The following is an 18,667-nucleotide window of genomic DNA, read 5'->3' on the forward strand; positions in this document are numbered from 1 at the left end:
TTAAAGTTTAGCGATGGCGCGGCGCCGCTCCGGTTTTTCTGGATCCCGGGAATATCAATTTAAGTGAATTCAATTCAATTCAGACTGCTATTACTTCCTGCAGTACATTCAGAAGAGAATAATACGTGCAGAATGAGCAGGTTCATGTGTCTGCGTGTGCCGTCGCGGGGATTGGCGCGGAGCAGCGGGGTCAAGATGTGGATGCGACCTGGCCGGGCGACGACGGGTCTACGACCGTATGCCTCGACTGCTCCCGAACCAGCAGTTAAGAAGAGTCTGGGCGAGATTCTCGCGAGCGCTATCAAGGTGTGTCTTGACTGCTTTGATAACATAAAAACCGGGATCAACACTGACGAGAGCAAAAATAGACCACCGGCCCGATAAGTCTAGCCGCCTACATGCGCCAATGCCTGACCAACCCCGAATCCGGCTACTACATCAACAAAGACCCCTTCGGCGCCGGCGGCGACTTCATCACCTCTCCCGAGATCTCGCAGATGTTTGGCGAGCTGGTGGGCATCTGGGTGCTCACGCAGTGGATGGCGGTCAGCAAGCCCGACGAGTCGCGGCTGATCGAGCTCGGTCCGGGACGGGGGACGTTGATGGCGGATATGTTGAAGGCGTTTCAGAGCTTTGGGTATTTTAATCATACGGTTAAGGAGATTTGTTTGGTGGAGGCGAGTCCGACGTTGAGGGAGATGCAGCATAAGTTGCTTTGTGGGGAGGAGCCGTTGGAGGAGACTGAGTATGGGCATAAGAGTAGAACGAAATACGGCCAGCTGATAAGCTGGTACATGGACTTGAAGACCGTCCCGAAGGGTATGAGTGCTGCTCTACTATCTTCACCTTCCATGCATAAAACTAACAACGCATTCTGACAGACGACTGCGCGCCATTCATAATCGCCCACGAGTTCTTCGACGCGCTCCCGATCCACCAATTCGAACACACCCAGCACGGCTGGCGCGAACTCCTAGTCGACTACTCCGTCCCCAAAGTCGAGACCCCGCTCTCGCTCCCCAACCAAACGACCTCAATCGGTCCCGAGGTTGCAAAATTCCACCTAACCGTGCCCGCGTACGCGACCGCGAGCAGCAGAGTCATCCCCTCTTCCTCCGAGCGGTACAAGAAACTGCCGATCCACTCCAAGATCGAAGTCAGTCCGGAGTCGTGGGACGTCGCGCTCGAGATCGCGAAGCGGATCCAGGAAACCGACGAGCTCGGCCGCGTCGTCAACGCGGGATCGGCGCTGATCGTCGACTACGGGCCCGCGGATACAATCCCTGTCGACAGTTTGCGCGCAATCAAGCAGCACCATATCGTGTCGCCGTTCGAGGAGCCCGGGGCGGCGGATTTGTCGGCCGATGTGGATTTCGTGGCGCTGAAGGAGGTTGCGCGGAAGGAAGCGGGGGTGGATGTGCATGGCCCGGTCGAGCAGGGGGATTGGTTACATACGCTGGGAATTGGTGCGCGCGCGACGGTGCTGGCGAATAAACAGACTACGCAGGAAGGAAAGGATAGGATCGCAAAGGCGTATAATCGATTGGTCGAGAGGTCTGGTGGCGCGATGGGAAAGGTGTATAAAGTCATGGCGTTTACTCCAAAGGGGTCGCCGGTGCCTGTTGGATTCGGCGGTGAGGTCGTCGAGTGAATGTATATAGGCCCTGTTGATGACTATTTTTCCTGTAGATAACTATTTTATTTTATTCATTCTAAAAGTACACAGCAAATCTACTCCGGCGGTATATATCCAAACTCCTGCCGCCGAAGACTATCCCTCTCCGCTTTCTCCTCCGCCGTCAACTCTCTAAACTGGATCTCGACCGCCGCAACCTCATTGACCACGTCCGGTACTTTCTTGCGCTTACTCGCGTCCGCAAACTGTCGTCGTCGTTTGAGCGTCAGATCCATCGCGACCGGGTGGAAATACGCCTTTTGTTGCTCGCTGTCGAGACCGAGTGTGATTGTGTCGGTTGGTTTGCTGGTGATGTCGTAGTCTCGTGTGTGGGTGAATCTGTAGACTGTGTTTTCGTCGTCGTCGGCTGCTTCTTCTGCTGCTGCCTCTTCCTCCGAGATTGAGATCTTGTGCTTGAATTTCTCGGCGGCTTCTTGCTCTGCTAAAAAGACAGACATAAAAGTATTATCCTCCGTGCCAGTCGGTCTCGCGACCGCGACATCGTACCGCGAATCTCCCGTCTCATCCTTGCCCTTGACCCCCGGCGCGGCTCCCGCCATCTTCATCAACAGATACGTCAGATCAAGCACCTCGACGTCCGGCACAAGAGCCCACGACTCCTCGACCACGAGCCCCTTCTTCGTCGGGTGCTGGAACGTCGAGAGCTCTTCGTCCGCTAACTTGAACGTGTCCTCGATCGTCTGCAGTTGCTTGCGCGGATCGCTGATGTCGACGGCTTTCGAGGTGTTTGCGGCGCGGTTGGCTTGCCGGGCTTGCTTGATCGCGTCGGTGGAGATGTACTCGGTCCGACGGAGGAACGAGACGCCTGGTTGGGATTTGGAGACGCCGCTGATGGAGCCGGGGTCGCGGAGTAGTAGCCGGTCGGTTTCGTTCATCGGCGCCGGGCTGCGATCGGGATACATATCTAAGCAACGTCAGCACTTCCTCTCACCCACAGCTTCTCTTTCTAAGAACACTCACTGGACTCATCCCCCTTATCAAACACGCCGCTGATAACAGTCATATCAAGCGGCATCCCCAGCTCGGCATCGATATCGACGTTCAGCGGCTGCTGCTGCACGAGCGCAGACAGGAAACCCGAGGAAGTGAAGTCCGACAGCGGGATCGTGACGTCGAGCAGTTTGGGCGGACATGGCGGCGGCGGGAGATTGTTCTGGTAGCGGATGCGCGCGATGTAGTCTTGCCTTACTGCTCGCGACATTGTTGTTGTTCGGGGTGTCGAGCAGCGGTGGAGAAACTGGTGATGATGAGTGTTGATGAGAGGAGTGGATGAGAGAAGTGTGAGCACTGGGGTTTGTACGCATATCAGTTCAACCTCTTCAACAACCACCATCTACACTCAGCAGCAAGACATAGAACTACTATGCATTCACATTCACTGATATGACAATAAACGATCTACGGGAAGACACCCGTCTAGACCGTCTTTCCTCCGCAGACATCTCGGAGCACGTCTTCACGCTGTACTCCGAGCACAAGCCGCCGGATTTGCAGAATCTGGGGTATTTCTCGCGCACGCTGAGTTTGCTGCCGGTCGAGTTGCGGGTGGTGCCGCAGTTGTTTGTTGATGCGGGGAGAGATGCGAATGAGAAGGAAGAGGAGGGGGAGGTGGACGGCTTGACGGCTGAGCAAAAGAAGAGGCGCAGGAATCGGAAGGTCCGGGGACATAATACCACTACCACCGCCGACGAGGTCACGCTAGAGTACGTCCTGCACCAGTCCCTAGAGCTGTTCAATTCTCAAAAAGAAAACAGCACGACCGGCGCGGTACTTTGGCAAGTTTCTCCGCTGTTTGCAGAGTGGGTTCTCACACCCGGCACGCCCTTCCACTCGCTCTTCAGAGCAGACGAAAGTGTCCAGCCTCGAGTTATCGAGATTGGCGCAGGGGTAGGCGGCATTCTCGCCTGCGCATTGAGTATTCCTATGTTTGTAGCGTCGGCCGTCGCGGAGGGAAATTCTCAATTGCAGACCCGGCGCTCGGGGGGTCTGTATGTTGCAACGGATCAGGCGCATATTCTACCCTTTCTGCGCAAGAATATCGCGAGTAATCTACCAGTCACGCAGGAGGCTGTCGCTCACGCTATGCACAGCGGCAGCAAACCTCTTCCATCGTTCAACTCACTCACCTTACCTGCCGCTCACCCCCCGCCCGACGCGAAATCTCATGCACATACCCCCCACAAACATCCCAAACACAAATCAACACCTCCTCCCGATCTTGACGCCAGCTCAAAAACCATCGCCCACCCCTCGATCGAAGTCCTCGAACTCGATTGGGAACACGCCGACGCCGACGTCAGGTACATCAAAGACGTGCTCTCTGTATCTGAATTCGACGTCGTCGTCGCGTGCGACACAATTTACAACGATTTCCTGATCGCGCCGTTTGTGCGGACTTTGAGACTACTCGCGAGCGCGAGGACGCATGTGTTGGTGGGGATGCAGATGCGGGCGCATGAGGTTGTAGAGGCGTTTTTGGATGAGGTTATGGAGGTTGGGGGGTTTGATGTGTGGGTGGTCAGGCCGGAATTTCTTTCGGAGAAGATGAGGGATGGGTTTGTTATTTACTATCTACGGAGGGCGGGGGATAATAGTTGACTCTAGTTGGATTGAAAATATATACACTGAAAAGTAAACACAACACAAACTCCTTGATAATATACAACCATACCCAAAAGCAAACCCATACTTCATCATATAATATACATTCTTCTATAATTCGTCAATCATCTCGTCAAGCCAATCCCCGGTCTGCCGGGCCTGCTTCTTCTGCACCGGCTGCACTTTCATGATATCGTACGGCGTAACAACCGATCCTGTCGCCGTGCCGCTCGCGTCAAAGCCGTCGAGGTCGAGCCCGGTGAAGGACGGGATTGCAGCGGGCGATTTCGAGATGGTGGGTCGGCGCCAGGTCGAGCCGGCTATTTGCTCGCGCAGAGATGAGCCTGTGAATGTGCGTTTGGGGGGTGCGGGGCTGTCTGCAGACTGCGTGTCGGCGGAAACGGACTGTTTTCTCCCAAATCTCAGGATGGAATGCGAGCGGTTGGTGTCGCTTGACTCTGGCGAGGCAGTGAGTTTTTCAGCGCTGCTGGAGGAGTTGTCCTGGGAGTCATCCGCGGCAAAAGACGAAGGCGAGTCAGAGGGACCATAGGAGTCCTCTACAAGAGTTGAGGAGCGCTGTAGGGTAGGTTTTGTTGACCAGGGAGTTTCGCGGATTGCGAAAATGAAGGCGTTGAAAAACCCACTGATGCCGTACATGAATGCAGAGATATAGCCCAGCCACGCGACGGGATGGTTTTGGTAGTAGGACGTGTACATGAGACACTGCTCGATGAAGGGAGGAGCCCACATGATGACGTAGAAGACCGGGTATAGGAGGAGGTATTTGACTTGGCGGAGGACGTTTGCGCGTTGGCGGTCTTGACTTGAGATGTCGACCTCGATCTTGCGGTCTTCGAACTGCGGGGAGGTGGCAGGAGAGGTTTGGGTGATGGTGGACTGAGCAGGAGGGGAATTTGGGAAGCGGACGTTTTGGTCGAAGTAGGCAGCGTCGCCGGGAGAGAAGGAGAGATCGTAGCCGATGATTTCTTCGGTTGAGTTGTCGATTGTCGAGGGATTCTCGTTTGTCGGGAGGATTGGTGAGCGAGGGTGCTTTTCGATGTCTTGGAGATTTGTTTGCAGTGGAGGGGAAGATAGAGTGGGATCAGCGGGGATGGTCAAGGGCACGTCTTGGACGTCGTGCTGGATGACTTCGACTTTTCGCAAGACGCGTCGGACGTAGCGGTAGACGCCAAAGTAGATGGCGCAGATGGTGAAGAGGACGATGTAACGGGGCACCCAAGCCAAGACGAGACGGTACCAGATGGGGGAGATGGGGAGATAGCACCAAGTGGTGAGCTGGATGTAGCCGAGGCTTGCTTCCTGGAGATCAGAGTCGCCGGCGGACCCGGCATCTTTTGATTTGACAAAGGGGAGGGATGCGAATAAGACGGAGAAGATAGCCCAGGCGACGAAGAGAGGCTTGCGGTACTTGTAGAGGCCGCCGTATTTGTTTGCCGCGCCAGAAGAGGAGACTTGGGGGTACATGACGAACATGTAGGTGTGGATGGCGATGGCGAGGACGGCAAAGTCGCCGGCTTCGATGCTGAGGGCGGCAAAGAAGCCGTCTGCCTGGCAGGCGTGGGGGCCGATGGAGTCTTCGCCGGTGTACCAGAGGCGGATGGGGTACCACATGAGGATGATGGCGCGCCAGCAGTCGAAGAAGAGGAGGAGGAAGATGAGACTAATAACGTTAGAGGGGAAGAGGAGGAGAAGAAGAGGAGGAGAAGAGGAGCATACAGATGACGAAAGACCTTTTCAGGAAGACGGTAGAGCCAGAAGAAGGCGAGGAAGCAGGATATTATGGATAGCCAGGAGGAGACGAAGGAGATGATGCGGATGCCATGGCGCGCGTTGCGGGAGTAGTCGTAGAGACCGTCGCGGGGGAGGATGTCCATGGGAGGGAAGGAGATATCGAGAGGATATCCAGAGAAGAAGAAAAGAAGAAGAAAAGAAGATATAAAGAGAGAAGAAGAGAAGATATAGAAGAGAAGAAGATATAAAGAGAAGAAGAAGATAAACAGAGGAGACTACAAGCGAGGATACTTCACTTCACCAGCAAAGAAGCACAACCAGCTACAAACAGCTTTGGTTGAAGTAGTTGTTTGTGTGCTATAGAATAGGAATATAACAAAGAATATAATACAATAAGAAGAATAGAATACAAACAACAACAATAAAGAATAAAGAAAGAGACAACAAAGATATCAAAGAATGTTCAGATGCTCTGCGCCACGGCCGGTTCGGAGTTTGAGTTGGTTCTTTCTGGTGTCTCCTGCTCTTGTATCTTATATCTGTATCTTATGTCTCTATATCTCTATATCTCTATATATCTGTCTCTATTACTACTATCTCTATTATATCTCTATCTATTATATCTATACTATTACCTACTACACTCATACTCAGCTCGGCGACCTCGTATCCGGGCCCTGGCCATGGCCGGCTCTGCGGCTGAACTACCCTCCGCCCTGAGCCGCACCATCAAAAGCTTATTATTTTTCTTTTAACTGCAATAACGTCTTGATATTCTCTTATTGCACTATCTGCCATGAAGCGTGTGCAGTCAGCTAAGGGTGGGTGTATACTATTATTATTGTTGGTGTAGTCTTTGCTAATGTTGCTGGTATCTTTAGCCTTCCTGGCTTCCGCTGCTTCTGCAAAGAAACTGCGTGCAGAACCCACTCCATCCGATACTCCATCTCGAACCAGATCTGCCTACTCTGTCCAACAATCCATACAACCCCCTCCTCCACCTCCAACCGCACCAACAGACAACAGCAATGACGACATCCAATACGCTCCGATCCTCGACTCCGACGACGACACCACTCAAGACTGCGTCATTACATACGACCCCGTCATCTCAGCTGATCCAGCTGATCCTGATCTCGACAAGGTCATCATCAACTACTCTGACTCCGACGACGACGACCCAAAAGTCACCTCTGAGATTATGTATGTTTCCTTCTCTTTCTTCATATATATATATATATATATATATATGTAGGTGCTCACATCTCAGTAATCTCGACCAAAACATCCAGCTCTCCATGTTCGCTCCCTCCTCCGACAATCTCATCCACTCCCAACATCTCTCTCTCTACGCCCTAGCTCACTCTGAGGTACATACTCCCACTCTCAGTACTCAATCCTCACTTCTACACCATCTAACTCTCCAGACCCTCGTCATCCAAGGACAATACTCCGTCCGCGTGCTCAAAGGAACCCTCTCTCTCTACGGAGCATCTCTCACACCTTCCAGCACATTTCATCAAGTTTTCGCTCCTACCTCATCTGCTCTTCCAATTCTCTCTGCCAGAATCACAGACGACGACAACAATATCGACAACAGCAACCTCATCTCTGAAATCAAATCATTACTTCCCAAACACACACGACCGACAACTGCGCAATTACAACCACTTCTCCAACGACCCTGCATTATCGCCGTCAAATCTACACACACGGGCATCGAAGGCATCGACCGCATCATTGGCAACGGATCAAGTATATGGACACCCTCCAACAAACAACCAGACTCTGAGGAGAGCCACAGCATCCTCTACACAGCGACGCAGCACGACTGCCCTCTACTTCTCTCGCTCTCGGCAGCATGGAATACACAAATCACCAAACTCACCAAACTTGTCATCAACGGCGCCGACAGTCGCGACACCCGACATCCCCGGATCCTAATCTGTGGTCCAAAGGGCGTCGGCAAGTCCACCTTCCTGCGGCTATTACTAAACTCCCTTGCATCTGCATCGTCGTCTAAAAACAAGGTCACTCCAGCAGTCCTCGATCTCGATCCTGGACAGCCTGAATTTGCACCAGCGGGGATTTTGAGCGTGTGTGTGCGTGACGAGCCGGTGTTTGGGCCGTCGTTGTCGCATTGTTCGATGGGAGGGTTGGCTAAAGCTAGTCATTTTGGATATATCTCACCGCGCGAATCGACGGCTGATTATATTCGTCATACGGAGATTTTGGAAGATTATTACTCAAATCATATCTTACGCTCTACAGCACCAGCACCACTCTCATCGCTCGACGATGAAGAAGAGACAGAGAGTCTTGTTGAGAGCGAAGAAGAAGATTACACTCCAGCACCACAGCAGGAAACACAAACTCCTCTACTCATCAACACCTCCGGCTGGATCAAAGGCGATGGTGTCCGAGTTTTGAAAGAAGTCATCACAACTACGAAACCAGATATAATAGTCTACATCGGTCCCACGCTGCCACGACCAGGCCAGGTTGACCTCAACTCCGAACTCGCAGAGATGTTGTACGATACAGTCGGGATCGACGATAAAGGACGAGTGGGCTCAAGACTGAAGATGCTTCAGCCTTTTAAAGCTCAAGATACGGGCGGCGAGCGACCTAGATTAGCGCTGCGGTTTACTGCTGCCGACTTGAGGAATGCGCAGACAATGTCGTATTTCCACGCTGTTGGCAGCTGTGCTTGGGACTTTGAACAGCCGTTGACGGAGAAAGTGCCGTATGTGATACCATATGCCGGATTGAAAGACTGTGCACATGTGGTGGAAATACTACAGCAGGAAGAGTGCGAGGAGTTACTCTACGAGCACGTGCTGAGTGCGATTAATGGCACGATTGTGGGAATCTCGAGCATGACAATGGCGAAGGAAATAGTCAGGCCTGTGTCTGTCGGCGACGGTCTGCCAGACTTGCCAATGACTACTACACCTACACTCTCCTCTCGCGAGGCCAGCAGTCTAGATTGTATCGGGCTAGGCATACTCCGCGCGATCGACCACCGCAAAGGCCTCCTCCAGATTCTCGTGCCGCGACATGTAGCAGACTCTGCGCGCGCGGCAGTCAAGCGCGGCGCGATGATTGTGTTTGCGCGGGGAAGGCTTAGTCTGCCGCTGCACGCGGCCTGGGACGGCCGCAGCGGGAAACAAGTAGTAGCAGGTGTGCCGCTGGCCAAAGTGCCGTATCTGACCGCGGACGAAGAAGGCGCGGAGGTGCAGCAGATTGCGGGCGGGCAGGCGCTGCGGGTGCGGAGGAATGTGTTGAGGAAGAATCAGCAGAGGTGAGGATGGTCGAGATGGCTGCGGAAGATGCTGGAGGCCGGGGCCGCAGCCGGAAAAACTCTGGGTCCGAAGCGGCCGCATGCAGCGGTTCGACAAGGAGATAGAGATGTGGTTTGTATATACAATGAAGACACATATTCTACACAAGACTATTATAGACATATACTCTATTCTCCATCTTTAATATCCAATCTCTTCTCTTCTGATAAACACAGCAACTCGTAGTTCTCGCCAACGGCCGGAGGAGCTGCCAGTTGCGCAGCCCAAACCCTTCTGCGGCCCTGACGATGCCGTCATTCCCCGTCTGCTGCGTTCTCTCCCGGCCACTGCTGCTGCCTGATACTCCAATATTCCCAGATATCTGATCTGAATCTGTTGTTGCTGCTGTTGCTGGCATAAAAGAAGAAAGAAGAATAAAGAAACATCATCATAATGACGTCGCAGTCGCTGAGCGAAGCTGTTGCGGAGATTGTCGACAAGTTTAGCATTAGCGAGCAGCGGCTTAAGAGTATCTCGGACGAGTTCATTCGTCTTTCAAGTGCGTTCAATTGCTTTGTTTGAGTTGTGTTTGGTTCTGGGGTTGCTGACTTGCTTTTGTTGTCTAGAACTCGGGCTTCATCATGAGGGAGAGTCCATGAGCATGATTCCTTCTTATGGTACGTCACGCATTCATTCAATTCAATACATTCACTCACTAACACACTGCACTGCAGTCACCTCAATTCCAAACGGCAAAGAGAAAGGCACCTTCCTCGCCGTCGACCTCGGCGGCACAAACTTCCGCGTCTGCTCCGTCCACCTCAACGGCGACAACACCTACGACCTCCTGCAGACTAAGACCTCAATCCCGCGCGAGCTCATGGTCGGCACCTCCAAAGACCTCTTTGCGTTCCTCGCCAAGCGCGTCGAGGAGTTCATCAAGACCCACCTGAGCGAGAAATTCGACGAGGACTCGGTCGACCACCAGCTCAAGCTCGGCTTCACTTTCTCCTTCCCCGTCAACCAGACCGCCATCAACCGCGGCACGCTCCTGCGCTGGACTAAAGGTTTCGACATCAAGGACACCGTCGGCCAGGATGTTTGCAAGTTGCTCCAGGACGAGCTCGACGCGCTTAATCTGAAAGTCCACGTCGCCGCCCTCGTCAACGACACCGTCGGCACGCTCATGTCGCGCTCGTATTCCTCGCCCGGGCAGCACAGCACGCTGATGGGCATCATCATCGGCACCGGCACAAACTGCGCGTACGTCGAGTCTCTCGACGCGGTCGTCAAGCTCGGCGAGTCAGAACTTGCCTCGCTCGCAAAGACTTCAAACATGATGATCATCAACACCGAATGGGGCTCCTTCGACACCGCGCGCGCCGTCATCGGCTCGACAGAGTACGACGACAGCGTCGACCAGCGCACGCCAAACAAGGGCATGCATCTGTTTGAGAAACGCATCTCGGGCATGTTCCTCGGCGAGCTCCTCCGCGTCGTGCTCACGGACCTGCGCAGCAAGAACCTGCTCTTCTCCTCGAGCTCGCCCCAGCTCGAGACCGAGTGGATCCTCGACACCTCCGCGCTCTCGCGCATCGAGGCCGATTTCTCACAAAACCTGATCGCCACCCGCACGCTCATCTCCACCGACCTCGGGCTCGAGACCACGCTCGAGGAACGCAAGGCCATCAAGACGATCGTCTCCGCGATCGGCAAGCGGTCCGCGTACCTCGCTGGCGCTGTCGTCGCCGGCATTCTCGAGCTCACGAGCGCGCTCGACAAGAGCGCGGGAGTCGACATCGGCATGGACGGCTCGGTTATCGAGTTTTACCCTGGCTACGAGAGTTTGATGCGCGAGGCAGTCAGCGCTGTGGTCGGGCAGGAGAAGGAGGCGAGAGTGCATATCGGGATCGCAAAGGATGGAAGCGGAGTCGGCGCTGCGCTCTGTGCTGTCGTTGCTTAGTGCGTGGATTGTTAAAAGCTTTTACTGTTTTCTATTATATTCTTCTTGTACTTTGTATCTGTTGCGGCATTGCCATTTGATATAGCGCAAGATAGGATCTGAATAAAACTGCCTCGCTGGCGCGGCATCAACAGTGTAGTTTTCAAAAGTGTTTGTCATCGATGACAAATACTATCACAACCTGGACGAAGCAGTAAATTGATGATCTCCGTCGATCTCCTCCATCTTCACCACCATCACCACAATGTCTCCACCAAAAGGTATCCCCACTCCCCCTCAAACCACTCATAAACACTCACTAACAACATCATCTCTTAGCTCTCGCAATCGTCGCCGGCTTCGGCCCCGGCATCTCCCACGCCGTCGCCCGCCGCTTCGCCCACGCCTACGACCTCGTCCTCCTCGGCCGCTCCCTCGACACCCTCCCCGCCACCCCCGTCGGCTCCTCCTCCGTCCCCTCGTCCTCCTCCGACGCAGTTAAGAGCATTTTTGCCGACCCCGTACTCGCGACCCTGCCGTCGCCGCCGACAATCAGCTGCTTCAAAGCCGACGTGACGGACGCGTCGTCGATCTCCGCCGCGTTCACGCAGATCAAAGCGCTGCAGCAACCCGTCGCCGTCGCGTTCTACAACGTCTCCTCTCCCTTCCAACGCGCCCCGTTTCTCGAAACAAACCCAGACTCGTACCTCACCTCCTTCAAAGGCTCAACCTACGGCGCCGTGCTCTACGCACAACAAGCTCTCCCCCTCCTCCTCGCCCACGCCAACTCCTCCCCAGAGTTATCACCCACCCTCCTCTTCACAGGCGCGACCGCTTCCTACAAATCCAACGCGCAGATGAGTCCCTTTTCCTCCGCGAAATTCGGCCTGCGCGCGCTCGTGCAGAGTCTCGCGCACGAATTCGCGCCGCAGCGCGTGCACGTCGCGACGGTGAATATCGATGCGGTCGTCGATTTGCCGAAAGTTAGCGGGTATCTTAATGAGCAGGAGGATATGAAGCTTAAGCCTGAGGATGTCGCGGAGACGTATTGGGGGTTGCATGCGCAGCGGAAGAGTGCGTGGACTTGGGAGGTGGATGTTAGGCCTTGGACTGAGAGTTGGTAGATTACAGTAATGAGTTCAGTCTACGTACAATTGATGCACAGTCTTTTTATTTTAAACACAATCTCTTCATAACTCTCATAACAAAACAACTCAACACAGAACTAAGCAATGTTAAACACGCTCTTGAGCTGCCGAAGAAGCAACCACTCATCTCTCGTAACATCATCTCTGTACGCCGCATCCTTGAGCGTATTAATCGAGTCCCGCGTGATCTCAGAGTACATGATATCGCTCTCATCCACATGCCGTCCCCACGTCGGCTGGTTCGCAGGCGAGTCCAGACGCATGGCAACTCCGCCCTGCGCCTGGCCTTTCTTGACGATATCCACAGACTTGTGGTTAACCTCGAGACTGACGACGCGGCCGAGCGTCATCACCTGTCTCATCTGCGTCGCCGGATCGATCTTGACGACCGCGATCGGCGTGCCCACGCGCAGACTGCCGTCGACAACGTCCACGCCAATGATCATCGGGTTGCGTTTGTTGATCACCTTGATTGTGTGCAGCACGCACGGGAACACCGCCTGCGCAGCCGTCTCCTTGCGCTTGACCTCGAGCAGTTCCTTTTGGTAGTTTGTGAACGCGTCAAACAGGTGGTAGATGATGTCGGCGCTGAAGATCCGGATGCCCTGCTGCTCCGCGTACTCCTCGGCCTCCTTGTCGATCTTCACGTCGAAGCACAGCATCACCGCAAACTCCTTCGCCTTCTCCAGCATCGTCGTCGCTTTCATCACGTCGCGCTTGTACACCGGTCCGATCGAGATCGACATCACAGGGATCTTCATCTGCTTCAAGAAATCAAGCAGCGCCTCAAGCGATCCAAGCGTCGACGCCTGCACAGACACACCCTTACCGCTCTTATCCAGGTTCTTCTGCAAGTCCGTCAGATCAGACATAACCTCGTCCATCAGATCTTCTTCGTCATCATCCGGTCCCACCAGCAGCAACCGCGATCCCGCAATCGCCTTCTCGAGATCGTTCGCCGCGATCTTGACTCCCAGCGCCGCTTTCACTTCCTTGTGGTGCACGTACGCGGACTTAATGCGCATCTCCCGCAGCGGCTGCGGCGTCAGCAGCGCGCGCACGTTCGTCGCTATCGGCCCGTTCATACCACACAGTACTATCCGGTCGCCCTCGCGCAACACTCCGTTCGACAGCACAACGTCGATCGTCGTGCCGAGACCTTCGATAACCTTCACTTCCAAAACCGTACACTCGAGCTCGGAAAGATACATCAGCTTCTCGCTCATTCGGTTCTGCGTCAACTCAATCAGCAGCTTCAGCATATCCGGCACACCCTCGCCCGTAACCGCAGAGGTCGGCACAAGCGACACGTTCCGGCCCAAATTCCGGTTCTTGTAGTAGAGCTCAGAGTTGAGTCCCTGCTCAGCCAACGCGATCTTGGTCTTTTGCACGCGGTCCTCAAACTCGCGCTGCACCGCGCGCGGCTGCTTCGCGAGCGAGTCCTGCACGCCGTTGTCTGGGATCGCCTCCCAGCCGTACAACCGATCGATCTTGTTGAGCGCGACAATGAACGGCGTCTTGCGGTCGCGCAAAAGGCGGATCGACTCCAGCGTCTGCTGCTCGAGGCCGTGCATGATATCAATCACGAGAATCGCAATGTTGCACAGCGACGATCCACGCGTGCGCAAGTTCGTGAACGACTCGTGGCCGGGCGTGTCGATGATCAGCAGTCCGGGAACCTTGAACTCGAGCTTCTCGTCCTGGTTGACAACCGCCGTCTTTTGGCGGATCGCCTCGATAGGGAAGTACGTCGCACCAATCTGCTGCGTAATTCCACCGGCCTCACCTTCCTGCACGTTCGTCTGTCGGATCTTATCCAGCAACTTGGTCTTACCGGTATCGACGTGACCGAGAATACAGCAAATAGGCGAGCGAAGGTTATCCGCCGACCGCGCGTCCAGAGCCGCCTTGTGCTTCTTGTCGCGACGCTGGCCCGCAACTTTCTTGCGCTGCTCCTGCTCGGCCTTGACTCTCGCAATCTCCGCCGCCCGCTCGACTTTCTTGCGCTCTTCCTCCGCCCGCGCAAGCTCGTCGGCATCAACCTCGGCCTGCTCGGTATTCGACAACTTCGCGCCAGCCTTGGGCACGTCCGAGACCTCGGTCTTGGCCGTGCTGCCGTTGCTGTCCGAGTTGGATTCTTCTTCGTTGTCTGACTCGAGCAGTTTCTCCCAGGACTCGCCCTCATCCTCCTCAGCATCAGACTTGAGCGCGTCCTCCCAGGAATCACCTGCGGGCGCCTCAGCAGCAGGAGCCGGCTTCTCCTTCTCCTCCGCGGGCGCTTGCGAGGCTTCCTTCTCCTTGTCCTCCAAAGTGAGGTCCGCGACCGAGCTCGCAAGGCTCGACGGCTGCTCTTCATCGGTCTTTGCCGCGGTCTTCTTGCCGCCCTTTTTCTTGCCGTACACCGGTCTCTTGGACTTCTTATCCTCATCTCCCTCCTTCTCTTCAAAGCCCGCGATGGTAACCCCACCCGCTTCACGGAGCTGCTGCGCCCGTCTTTGCTGGATCGCAAGCTGTTCTTTCTGCTTCTTCGTCAAGAGCTTGCCCTCCCGCTTCAACTCCTCACGCTTCGCCTTCTCGCGCTCTTTCTTCTGCGCCCTAGCTTCCTCACGAAGCCGTTCTTCTTCGGCCGCGATCCTCTCCTCTTCCTCGATCCGTCGGCGCTCTTCTTCCTCCGCCTGCTTGCGCGCCGCCTCAGCTGCTCGCTGCGCTTCAACCTGCTTCTCTAAAGCCGCCAGCATCGCGTTTTTCTTCTTCGTCTTCGGATCGGCCTTGCCGCCTTTCTTGCCAGCGGCCGCCGGGGTGGGCGCAGGCGCGGGGGTGGAAGATGCAGCAGGAGCAGGAGCAGCGGCCTCTTCCTTCTTCTCGGCAGCGGGTGCGGGTGCGGGTGCGGCACTACCGCCAGCTTTCTTTCGCTCCATCTAGAGAGAGAGTCAGTCAAATGCAGAGCTTGAAGAGAGACAAAGATGGTGCATACCTGTTGCTTCTTACGCAGCTTTTCCTTCTCCTTCTTTTCTCGCTCCTTTTCTTTCTTGCTCTAAATCCCGAAATCGAGTTAGCCAACGTTCTCTTCAATTTTGTCTTGTTAAACTAGCAAACTCACCTTTATCTGAATCGTAGGCCCCGAATCCTCCTTCTCGCTCGCGCTCTCGTCATCATCAGCGACGGCGGCGGGCTTGCCTCCCTTTCCATTTGATTTTTTGGTCGTAGTCTCAGGGAACAGATCTTCAGCCGACTCAGGCGCAGGAGTGGCTTCCTTAGACTCAGGCTCAGGCGTGGCGGCAGCAGCAGGAGCAGCGGCAGGGGCAGCAGCGGACTCGTCGGGCTGCACGGCCTCCTGATCGTCCTCGAAGGCGGTGTCCCAGTAGTCGTCCTTCTTGCTCTTCTTGTCTCTGTAGTGAATGAATCGTTAGCAAATCACAATACAATCTCCTCAGAGTTCCAGCCAAAGACAACGCCAACGCATTGGCGAAAAACCGCAAAAGAACCAGTTTCTCCTCCCGCTCAGCACACTTCACAAGATCACCCGTACTTTTTGCCCATGATGTTTTCTTTTCTTCTTCTGGATCAGAAACAACAGATAGATATATCTTATATCCAGAAACCTCTTGTTGATTATAAGCCGGCTTCCTGATTCTCGACAAGACACAATTTTTTTTCCTTGAATGCGAATGCGCTGGGAGATCTGGAGAACTTTGCTTTGATGACCTAACCCTGGAAATCCAGCGTTTACTCTGAACAAGACATCTCTTTTATATACAATACATATACAATATACAATACATACACAATGCCACCACGGAAAACACGAAAAGCTGCGTCAAAAGCACAGGACTCAGTTCCAGCTGAAGAACAAACACAGCAAGAACCTGCTGCCTCACAAGAACCGCAAACCACATCACAGCCAATACTCGCGATCCAACACTCCGAGCTCGAGACCGAAGAAGTATTCGAGACGCTTGCGAGCGCGCTCGTGTCAGACATTGCAAAGAAGACGACGGAGCAGGAGAAGAAGCTGAACGTGCTGCTGGGCGGGTATATGAATCGGCAGCGGATCTTGGCGAATAAGTTTGCGGAGGCGAATGCTGCGTATGAGCAGAGCGTCGTGCAGAGGTTTATCTTTGAAGGGAAGGAGGTGGTTGATGCGGAGGTCATGGACGAGGATTAGAATTGGAAATGGAGATGGGCTTGTTGTATGATAATATTGGATGTACTACTAGTTTGCGCACGCACATATATTTCTCATTATATTACACTCTACATGCATGGATACCAACAACCAATGTATAAAAGATCAATAAAAGCAGAAACAAAGGACATCAATAATGTAAAACCACGCAAAGTAAATGTAAATTGGTATTTCTTTACCTGTTACTTCTCTACTCGCTATCCTTCAGCTTCAAAGTCACTCCCTTCTTGATCGTAGCCCATCCAATCAAACGCCAGTGCTTCTCGATTCTTCGTGAAAGCGCAATCTTCTCGCCAATCTCGGTACACGCTGGCGACGTAAGCTGCAGCTTGGCCAAATCGGCCTTGACACCAACAACCCGCGCACCAGTCGCAGTCGAGCCAATGTTGACCATCAAAATCTCGTTCTTGGTCAGCTTCGACACACGCGCCTGCTTCTTCTCATCAGTCTTGACTCCCAAAAGTCGTCGGAGAAGGAAGTAGTTGATCTCAATCTCGGTGTAAATCTCAGGCAGCTTGCCCTTCGATCCCAGCACATGGCCCACAAGACGATCAGCACGGCAGAGCGTAGGGTCGATCTTCGTTCCGACACCAATCAGTCCACCAGGGACAGCAAACTTGAGATCGTTGTGCTCTGCATACAGCGAGATAATTCGGCTGAAAATAGGGCGGCACTGGATCTTTCCCTCGTTGTCCTTGGTGACAATACCAGGACGGATCTCGATCTCGTCTCCCAGTCGCAAAACACCGTTCAGAATAGATCCACCGGCAACACCTCCCTTCAACTCGTCAATCTCGGATCCGGGCTTGTTCACGTCAAACGATCGGATGACAATCAGCTTGGGGTCCGCCATAAAGTCTCTTGGCGGGACTGGGATCGACTTCACAAGGTACTCGTTCACAGCGTCGATGTTGTACTTGAGCTGCGCAGAGATCGGAATGATGGGCGCCTTGTCGGCAGCGGTTCCCTTGACAAACTTCAAAATGCTCTGGTAGTGCTCCTGCGCGTTAGACTCCCGCATGAGATCGACCTTGTTTTGGAGAATGATGATATGGTTGAGCTTCATGATCTCGATAGCAGCCAAATGCTCACTAGTCTGAGGCTGCGGGCACGACTCGTTTCCGGCAATCAAAAGCAGAGCGGCGTCCATGACCGCGGCTCCTGAAAGCATAGTAGACATAAGAATATCGTGACCGGGGCAGTCGACGAACGAGACATGTCGCAAGAGCTGGTAGCGGCCGTTGCAGCCTAGTCGCTCGCACCGGGGGTTGATTTCTTTTTCAGAGCGGAACGAGCGGTAGCAGTCCGGTCGCGGGCAGGAGGGTGAGTCGCATTTGTAGATTTTGGCGTTGGCGTATCCGAGCTTGATGGTAATGTTTCGCTCGAGCTATCACATACATTAGAGCCTGTACTTGGAAATTAGAATATAATTGGGCATACCTCGTTCTTGAATCGAACAGTCTGGACACCTGAAAGAGCCTTCACAACAGTACTCTACAATCAGATAGTCAGTATATTGTAGCGGTAGATATAATCAAGCGTTGTAAACGTACCTTTCCGTGGGCGACGTGTCCGATAGTTCCAATGTTGATAGTCGCCTGTCTATACACCAAAAACAAAACAGTCAGATTCCTGCTAAATCACACACAAACAAATAATCCGCACCTTCCAATAATCTCAAGACTGAGAGGGTTGAGCTTCGAAAAGTCCGGGTTGTCAGGCTGCGGGGGAAGTCCAAGATCCTTCTCGTTGTCGTCGTCTGAGAGATCGCCTTCGATCTCGGGCTCGGCAAAGGTGACCGACTTGGTCTTGGGAGCCTCGACAGCAGGAGCCTCGTCGCCGGAGATGGGAGGGGTCGCGACACCGTTTTCTGTGGAGTCCATGATGATGATGAGCTGTGAAGTTGAAGTAGAGGTCAGCAATGACACGGGAATAAAGCAGAAGCAGTCTCTTTAACAAGGCACATAAACACACCTAATCAAATAATCACACAAATATCAGAGAAATATAAAGAAATAAAACCAAAGCAAGCCAGCAACTCGCGGATGATCTGAATGA

At 53.8% G+C, this 18,667-nt stretch overlaps 10 protein-coding genes across 10 annotated transcripts; 5 read left to right on the forward strand and 5 right to left on the reverse strand.

Annotated features, from left to right (window-relative positions):
• Positions 1 to 54: 54 nt before the first annotated feature.
• Positions 55 to 1,705, forward strand: BZA70DRAFT_280667 (S-adenosyl-L-methionine-dependent methyltransferase). Its single transcript, XM_064913005.1, has 3 exons — positions 55 to 306; positions 369 to 819; positions 882 to 1,705. The coding sequence occupies exons 1-3, from the start codon at positions 133 to 135 to the stop codon at positions 1,649 to 1,651; spliced, it is 1,395 nt and encodes a 464-aa protein (XP_064767434.1). The 5' UTR covers positions 55 to 132; the 3' UTR covers positions 1,652 to 1,705.
• BZA70DRAFT_258681 (RNA polymerase II-associated) lies at positions 1,706 to 2,922 on the reverse strand. Its single transcript, XM_064910846.1, has 2 exons — positions 2,657 to 2,922; positions 1,706 to 2,600 (listed from the first exon to the last, which is right to left on the reverse strand). The coding sequence occupies exons 1-2, from the start codon at positions 2,895 to 2,897 to the stop codon at positions 1,732 to 1,734; spliced, it is 1,110 nt and encodes a 369-aa protein (XP_064767435.1). The 5' UTR covers positions 2,898 to 2,922; the 3' UTR covers positions 1,706 to 1,731.
• Positions 2,923 to 2,961: 39 nt separating this feature from the next.
• BZA70DRAFT_280669 (uncharacterized protein) lies at positions 2,962 to 4,342 on the forward strand. Its single transcript, XM_064913006.1, has one exon. It carries the CDS (start codon positions 3,080 to 3,082, stop codon positions 4,292 to 4,294), a length of 1,215 nt encoding a protein of 404 aa, XP_064767436.1. The 5' UTR covers positions 2,962 to 3,079; the 3' UTR covers positions 4,295 to 4,342.
• On the reverse strand, positions 4,343 to 6,683 carry BZA70DRAFT_280670 (G protein-coupled glucose receptor regulating Gpa2-domain-containing protein). The gene is made up of 2 exons (XM_064913007.1): positions 6,035 to 6,683; positions 4,343 to 5,978 (listed from the first exon to the last, which is right to left on the reverse strand). Exons 1-2 carry the CDS (start codon positions 6,190 to 6,192, stop codon positions 4,409 to 4,411), a joined length of 1,728 nt encoding a protein of 575 aa, XP_064767437.1. The 5' UTR covers positions 6,193 to 6,683; the 3' UTR covers positions 4,343 to 4,408.
• Positions 6,684 to 6,823: 140 nt separating this feature from the next.
• BZA70DRAFT_280671 (uncharacterized protein) lies at positions 6,824 to 9,593 on the forward strand. The gene is made up of 4 exons (XM_064913008.1): positions 6,824 to 6,870; positions 6,931 to 7,252; positions 7,320 to 7,419; positions 7,477 to 9,593. The coding sequence occupies exons 1-4, from the start codon at positions 6,846 to 6,848 to the stop codon at positions 9,355 to 9,357; spliced, it is 2,328 nt and encodes a 775-aa protein (XP_064767438.1). The 5' UTR covers positions 6,824 to 6,845; the 3' UTR covers positions 9,358 to 9,593.
• BZA70DRAFT_296184 (hexokinase-domain-containing protein) lies at positions 9,594 to 11,478 on the forward strand. Its single transcript, XM_064914517.1, has 3 exons — positions 9,594 to 9,892; positions 9,960 to 10,010; positions 10,068 to 11,478. The coding sequence occupies exons 1-3, from the start codon at positions 9,787 to 9,789 to the stop codon at positions 11,294 to 11,296; spliced, it is 1,386 nt and encodes a 461-aa protein (XP_064767439.1). The 5' UTR covers positions 9,594 to 9,786; the 3' UTR covers positions 11,297 to 11,478.
• BZA70DRAFT_280674 (oxidoreductase) lies at positions 11,479 to 12,441 on the forward strand. The gene is made up of 2 exons (XM_064913009.1): positions 11,479 to 11,556; positions 11,615 to 12,441. Exons 1-2 carry the CDS (start codon positions 11,541 to 11,543, stop codon positions 12,397 to 12,399), a joined length of 801 nt encoding a protein of 266 aa, XP_064767440.1. The 5' UTR covers positions 11,479 to 11,540; the 3' UTR covers positions 12,400 to 12,441.
• Positions 12,442 to 16,071, reverse strand: BZA70DRAFT_280679 (fun12p). Its single transcript, XM_064913010.1, has 4 exons — positions 15,953 to 16,071; positions 15,524 to 15,812; positions 15,398 to 15,457; positions 12,442 to 15,341 (listed from the first exon to the last, which is right to left on the reverse strand). Exons 1-4 carry the CDS (start codon positions 15,961 to 15,963, stop codon positions 12,501 to 12,503), a joined length of 3,201 nt encoding a protein of 1,066 aa, XP_064767441.1. The 5' UTR covers positions 15,964 to 16,071; the 3' UTR covers positions 12,442 to 12,500.
• A 13-nt stretch (positions 16,072 to 16,084) lies between these two features.
• On the reverse strand, positions 16,085 to 16,687 carry BZA70DRAFT_191904 (uncharacterized protein). The gene has a single exon (XM_064910038.1). The coding sequence runs from the start codon at positions 16,573 to 16,575 to the stop codon at positions 16,150 to 16,152; it is 426 nt and encodes a 141-aa protein (XP_064767442.1). The 5' UTR covers positions 16,576 to 16,687; the 3' UTR covers positions 16,085 to 16,149.
• BZA70DRAFT_191980 (eukaryotic translation initiation factor 2 gamma subunit) lies at positions 16,688 to 18,664 on the reverse strand. Its single transcript, XM_064910039.1, has 4 exons — positions 18,275 to 18,664; positions 18,163 to 18,211; positions 18,050 to 18,103; positions 16,688 to 17,996 (listed from the first exon to the last, which is right to left on the reverse strand). The coding sequence occupies exons 1-4, from the start codon at positions 18,490 to 18,492 to the stop codon at positions 16,800 to 16,802; spliced, it is 1,518 nt and encodes a 505-aa protein (XP_064767443.1). The 5' UTR covers positions 18,493 to 18,664; the 3' UTR covers positions 16,688 to 16,799.
• Positions 18,665 to 18,667: the final 3 nt, after the last annotated feature.

The sequence above is a fragment of the Myxozyma melibiosi genome (genome assembly GCF_037950935.1).
Source record: "Myxozyma melibiosi strain Phaff 52-87 chromosome Unknown BZA70scaffold_8, whole genome shotgun sequence".
NCBI lineage: Eukaryota > Fungi > Ascomycota > Lipomycetes > Lipomycetales > Lipomycetaceae > Myxozyma > Myxozyma melibiosi.

Bases quoted from the DNA above. Each gene is read 5' to 3' on its own strand.
- BZA70DRAFT_280667 (XM_064913005.1), top strand. From the start codon at position 133: ATGAGCAGGTTCATGTGTCTGCGTGTGCCGTCGCGGGGATTGGCGCGG. The intron at 307-368 runs GTGTGTCTTGAC...GAGCAAAAATAG, and splicing joins TTCTCGCGAGCGCTATCAAG to ACCACCGGCCCGATAAGTCT. The intron at 820-881 runs GTATGAGTGCTG...GCATTCTGACAG, and splicing joins CTTGAAGACCGTCCCGAAGG to ACGACTGCGCGCCATTCATA.
- BZA70DRAFT_258681 (XM_064910846.1), bottom strand. From the start codon at position 2,897: ATGTCGCGAGCAGTAAGGCAAGACTACATCGCGCGCATCCGCTACCAG. The intron at 2,601-2,656 runs GTGAGTGTTCTT...GACGTTGCTTAG, and splicing joins TGATAAGGGGGATGAGTCCA to ATATGTATCCCGATCGCAGC.
- BZA70DRAFT_280669 (XM_064913006.1), top strand. From the start codon at position 3,080: ATGACAATAAACGATCTACGGGAAGACACCCGTCTAGACCGTCTTTCC.
- BZA70DRAFT_280670 (XM_064913007.1), bottom strand. From the start codon at position 6,192: ATGGACATCCTCCCCCGCGACGGTCTCTACGACTACTCCCGCAACGCG. The intron at 5,979-6,034 runs GTATGCTCCTCT...TAACGTTATTAG, and splicing joins GAAAAGGTCTTTCGTCATCT to TCTCATCTTCCTCCTCCTCT.
- BZA70DRAFT_280671 (XM_064913008.1), top strand. From the start codon at position 6,846: ATGAAGCGTGTGCAGTCAGCTAAGG. The intron at 6,871-6,930 runs GTGGGTGTATAC...TGGTATCTTTAG, and splicing joins GCGTGTGCAGTCAGCTAAGG to CCTTCCTGGCTTCCGCTGCT. The intron at 7,420-7,476 runs GTACATACTCCC...CTAACTCTCCAG, and splicing joins ACGCCCTAGCTCACTCTGAG to ACCCTCGTCATCCAAGGACA.
- BZA70DRAFT_296184 (XM_064914517.1), top strand. From the start codon at position 9,787: ATGACGTCGCAGTCGCTGAGCGAAGCTGTTGCGGAGATTGTCGACAAG. The intron at 9,893-9,959 runs GTGCGTTCAATT...TTTGTTGTCTAG, and splicing joins CGAGTTCATTCGTCTTTCAA to AACTCGGGCTTCATCATGAG. The intron at 10,011-10,067 runs GTACGTCACGCA...ACTGCACTGCAG, and splicing joins GAGCATGATTCCTTCTTATG to TCACCTCAATTCCAAACGGC.
- BZA70DRAFT_280679 (XM_064913010.1), bottom strand. The intron at 15,458-15,523 runs GTGAGTTTGCTA...TTCGGGATTTAG, and splicing joins GGCCTACGATTCAGATAAAG to AGCAAGAAAGAAAAGGAGCG. The intron at 15,342-15,397 runs GTATGCACCATC...CTCTCTCTCTAG, and splicing joins AGCTGCGTAAGAAGCAACAG to ATGGAGCGAAAGAAAGCTGG.
- BZA70DRAFT_191904 (XM_064910038.1), bottom strand. From the start codon at position 16,575: ATGACCTCCGCATCAACCACCTCCTTCCCTTCAAAGATAAACCTCTGC.
- BZA70DRAFT_191980 (XM_064910039.1), bottom strand. From the start codon at position 18,492: ATGGACTCCACAGAAAACGGTGTCGCGACCCCTCCCATCTCCGGCGAC. The intron at 18,212-18,274 runs GTGCGGATTATT...TTTGGTGTATAG, and splicing joins AGTCTTGAGATTATTGGAAG to ACAGGCGACTATCAACATTG. The intron at 17,997-18,049 runs GTATGCCCAATT...TGTATGTGATAG, and splicing joins CTGTTCGATTCAAGAACGAG to CTCGAGCGAAACATTACCAT.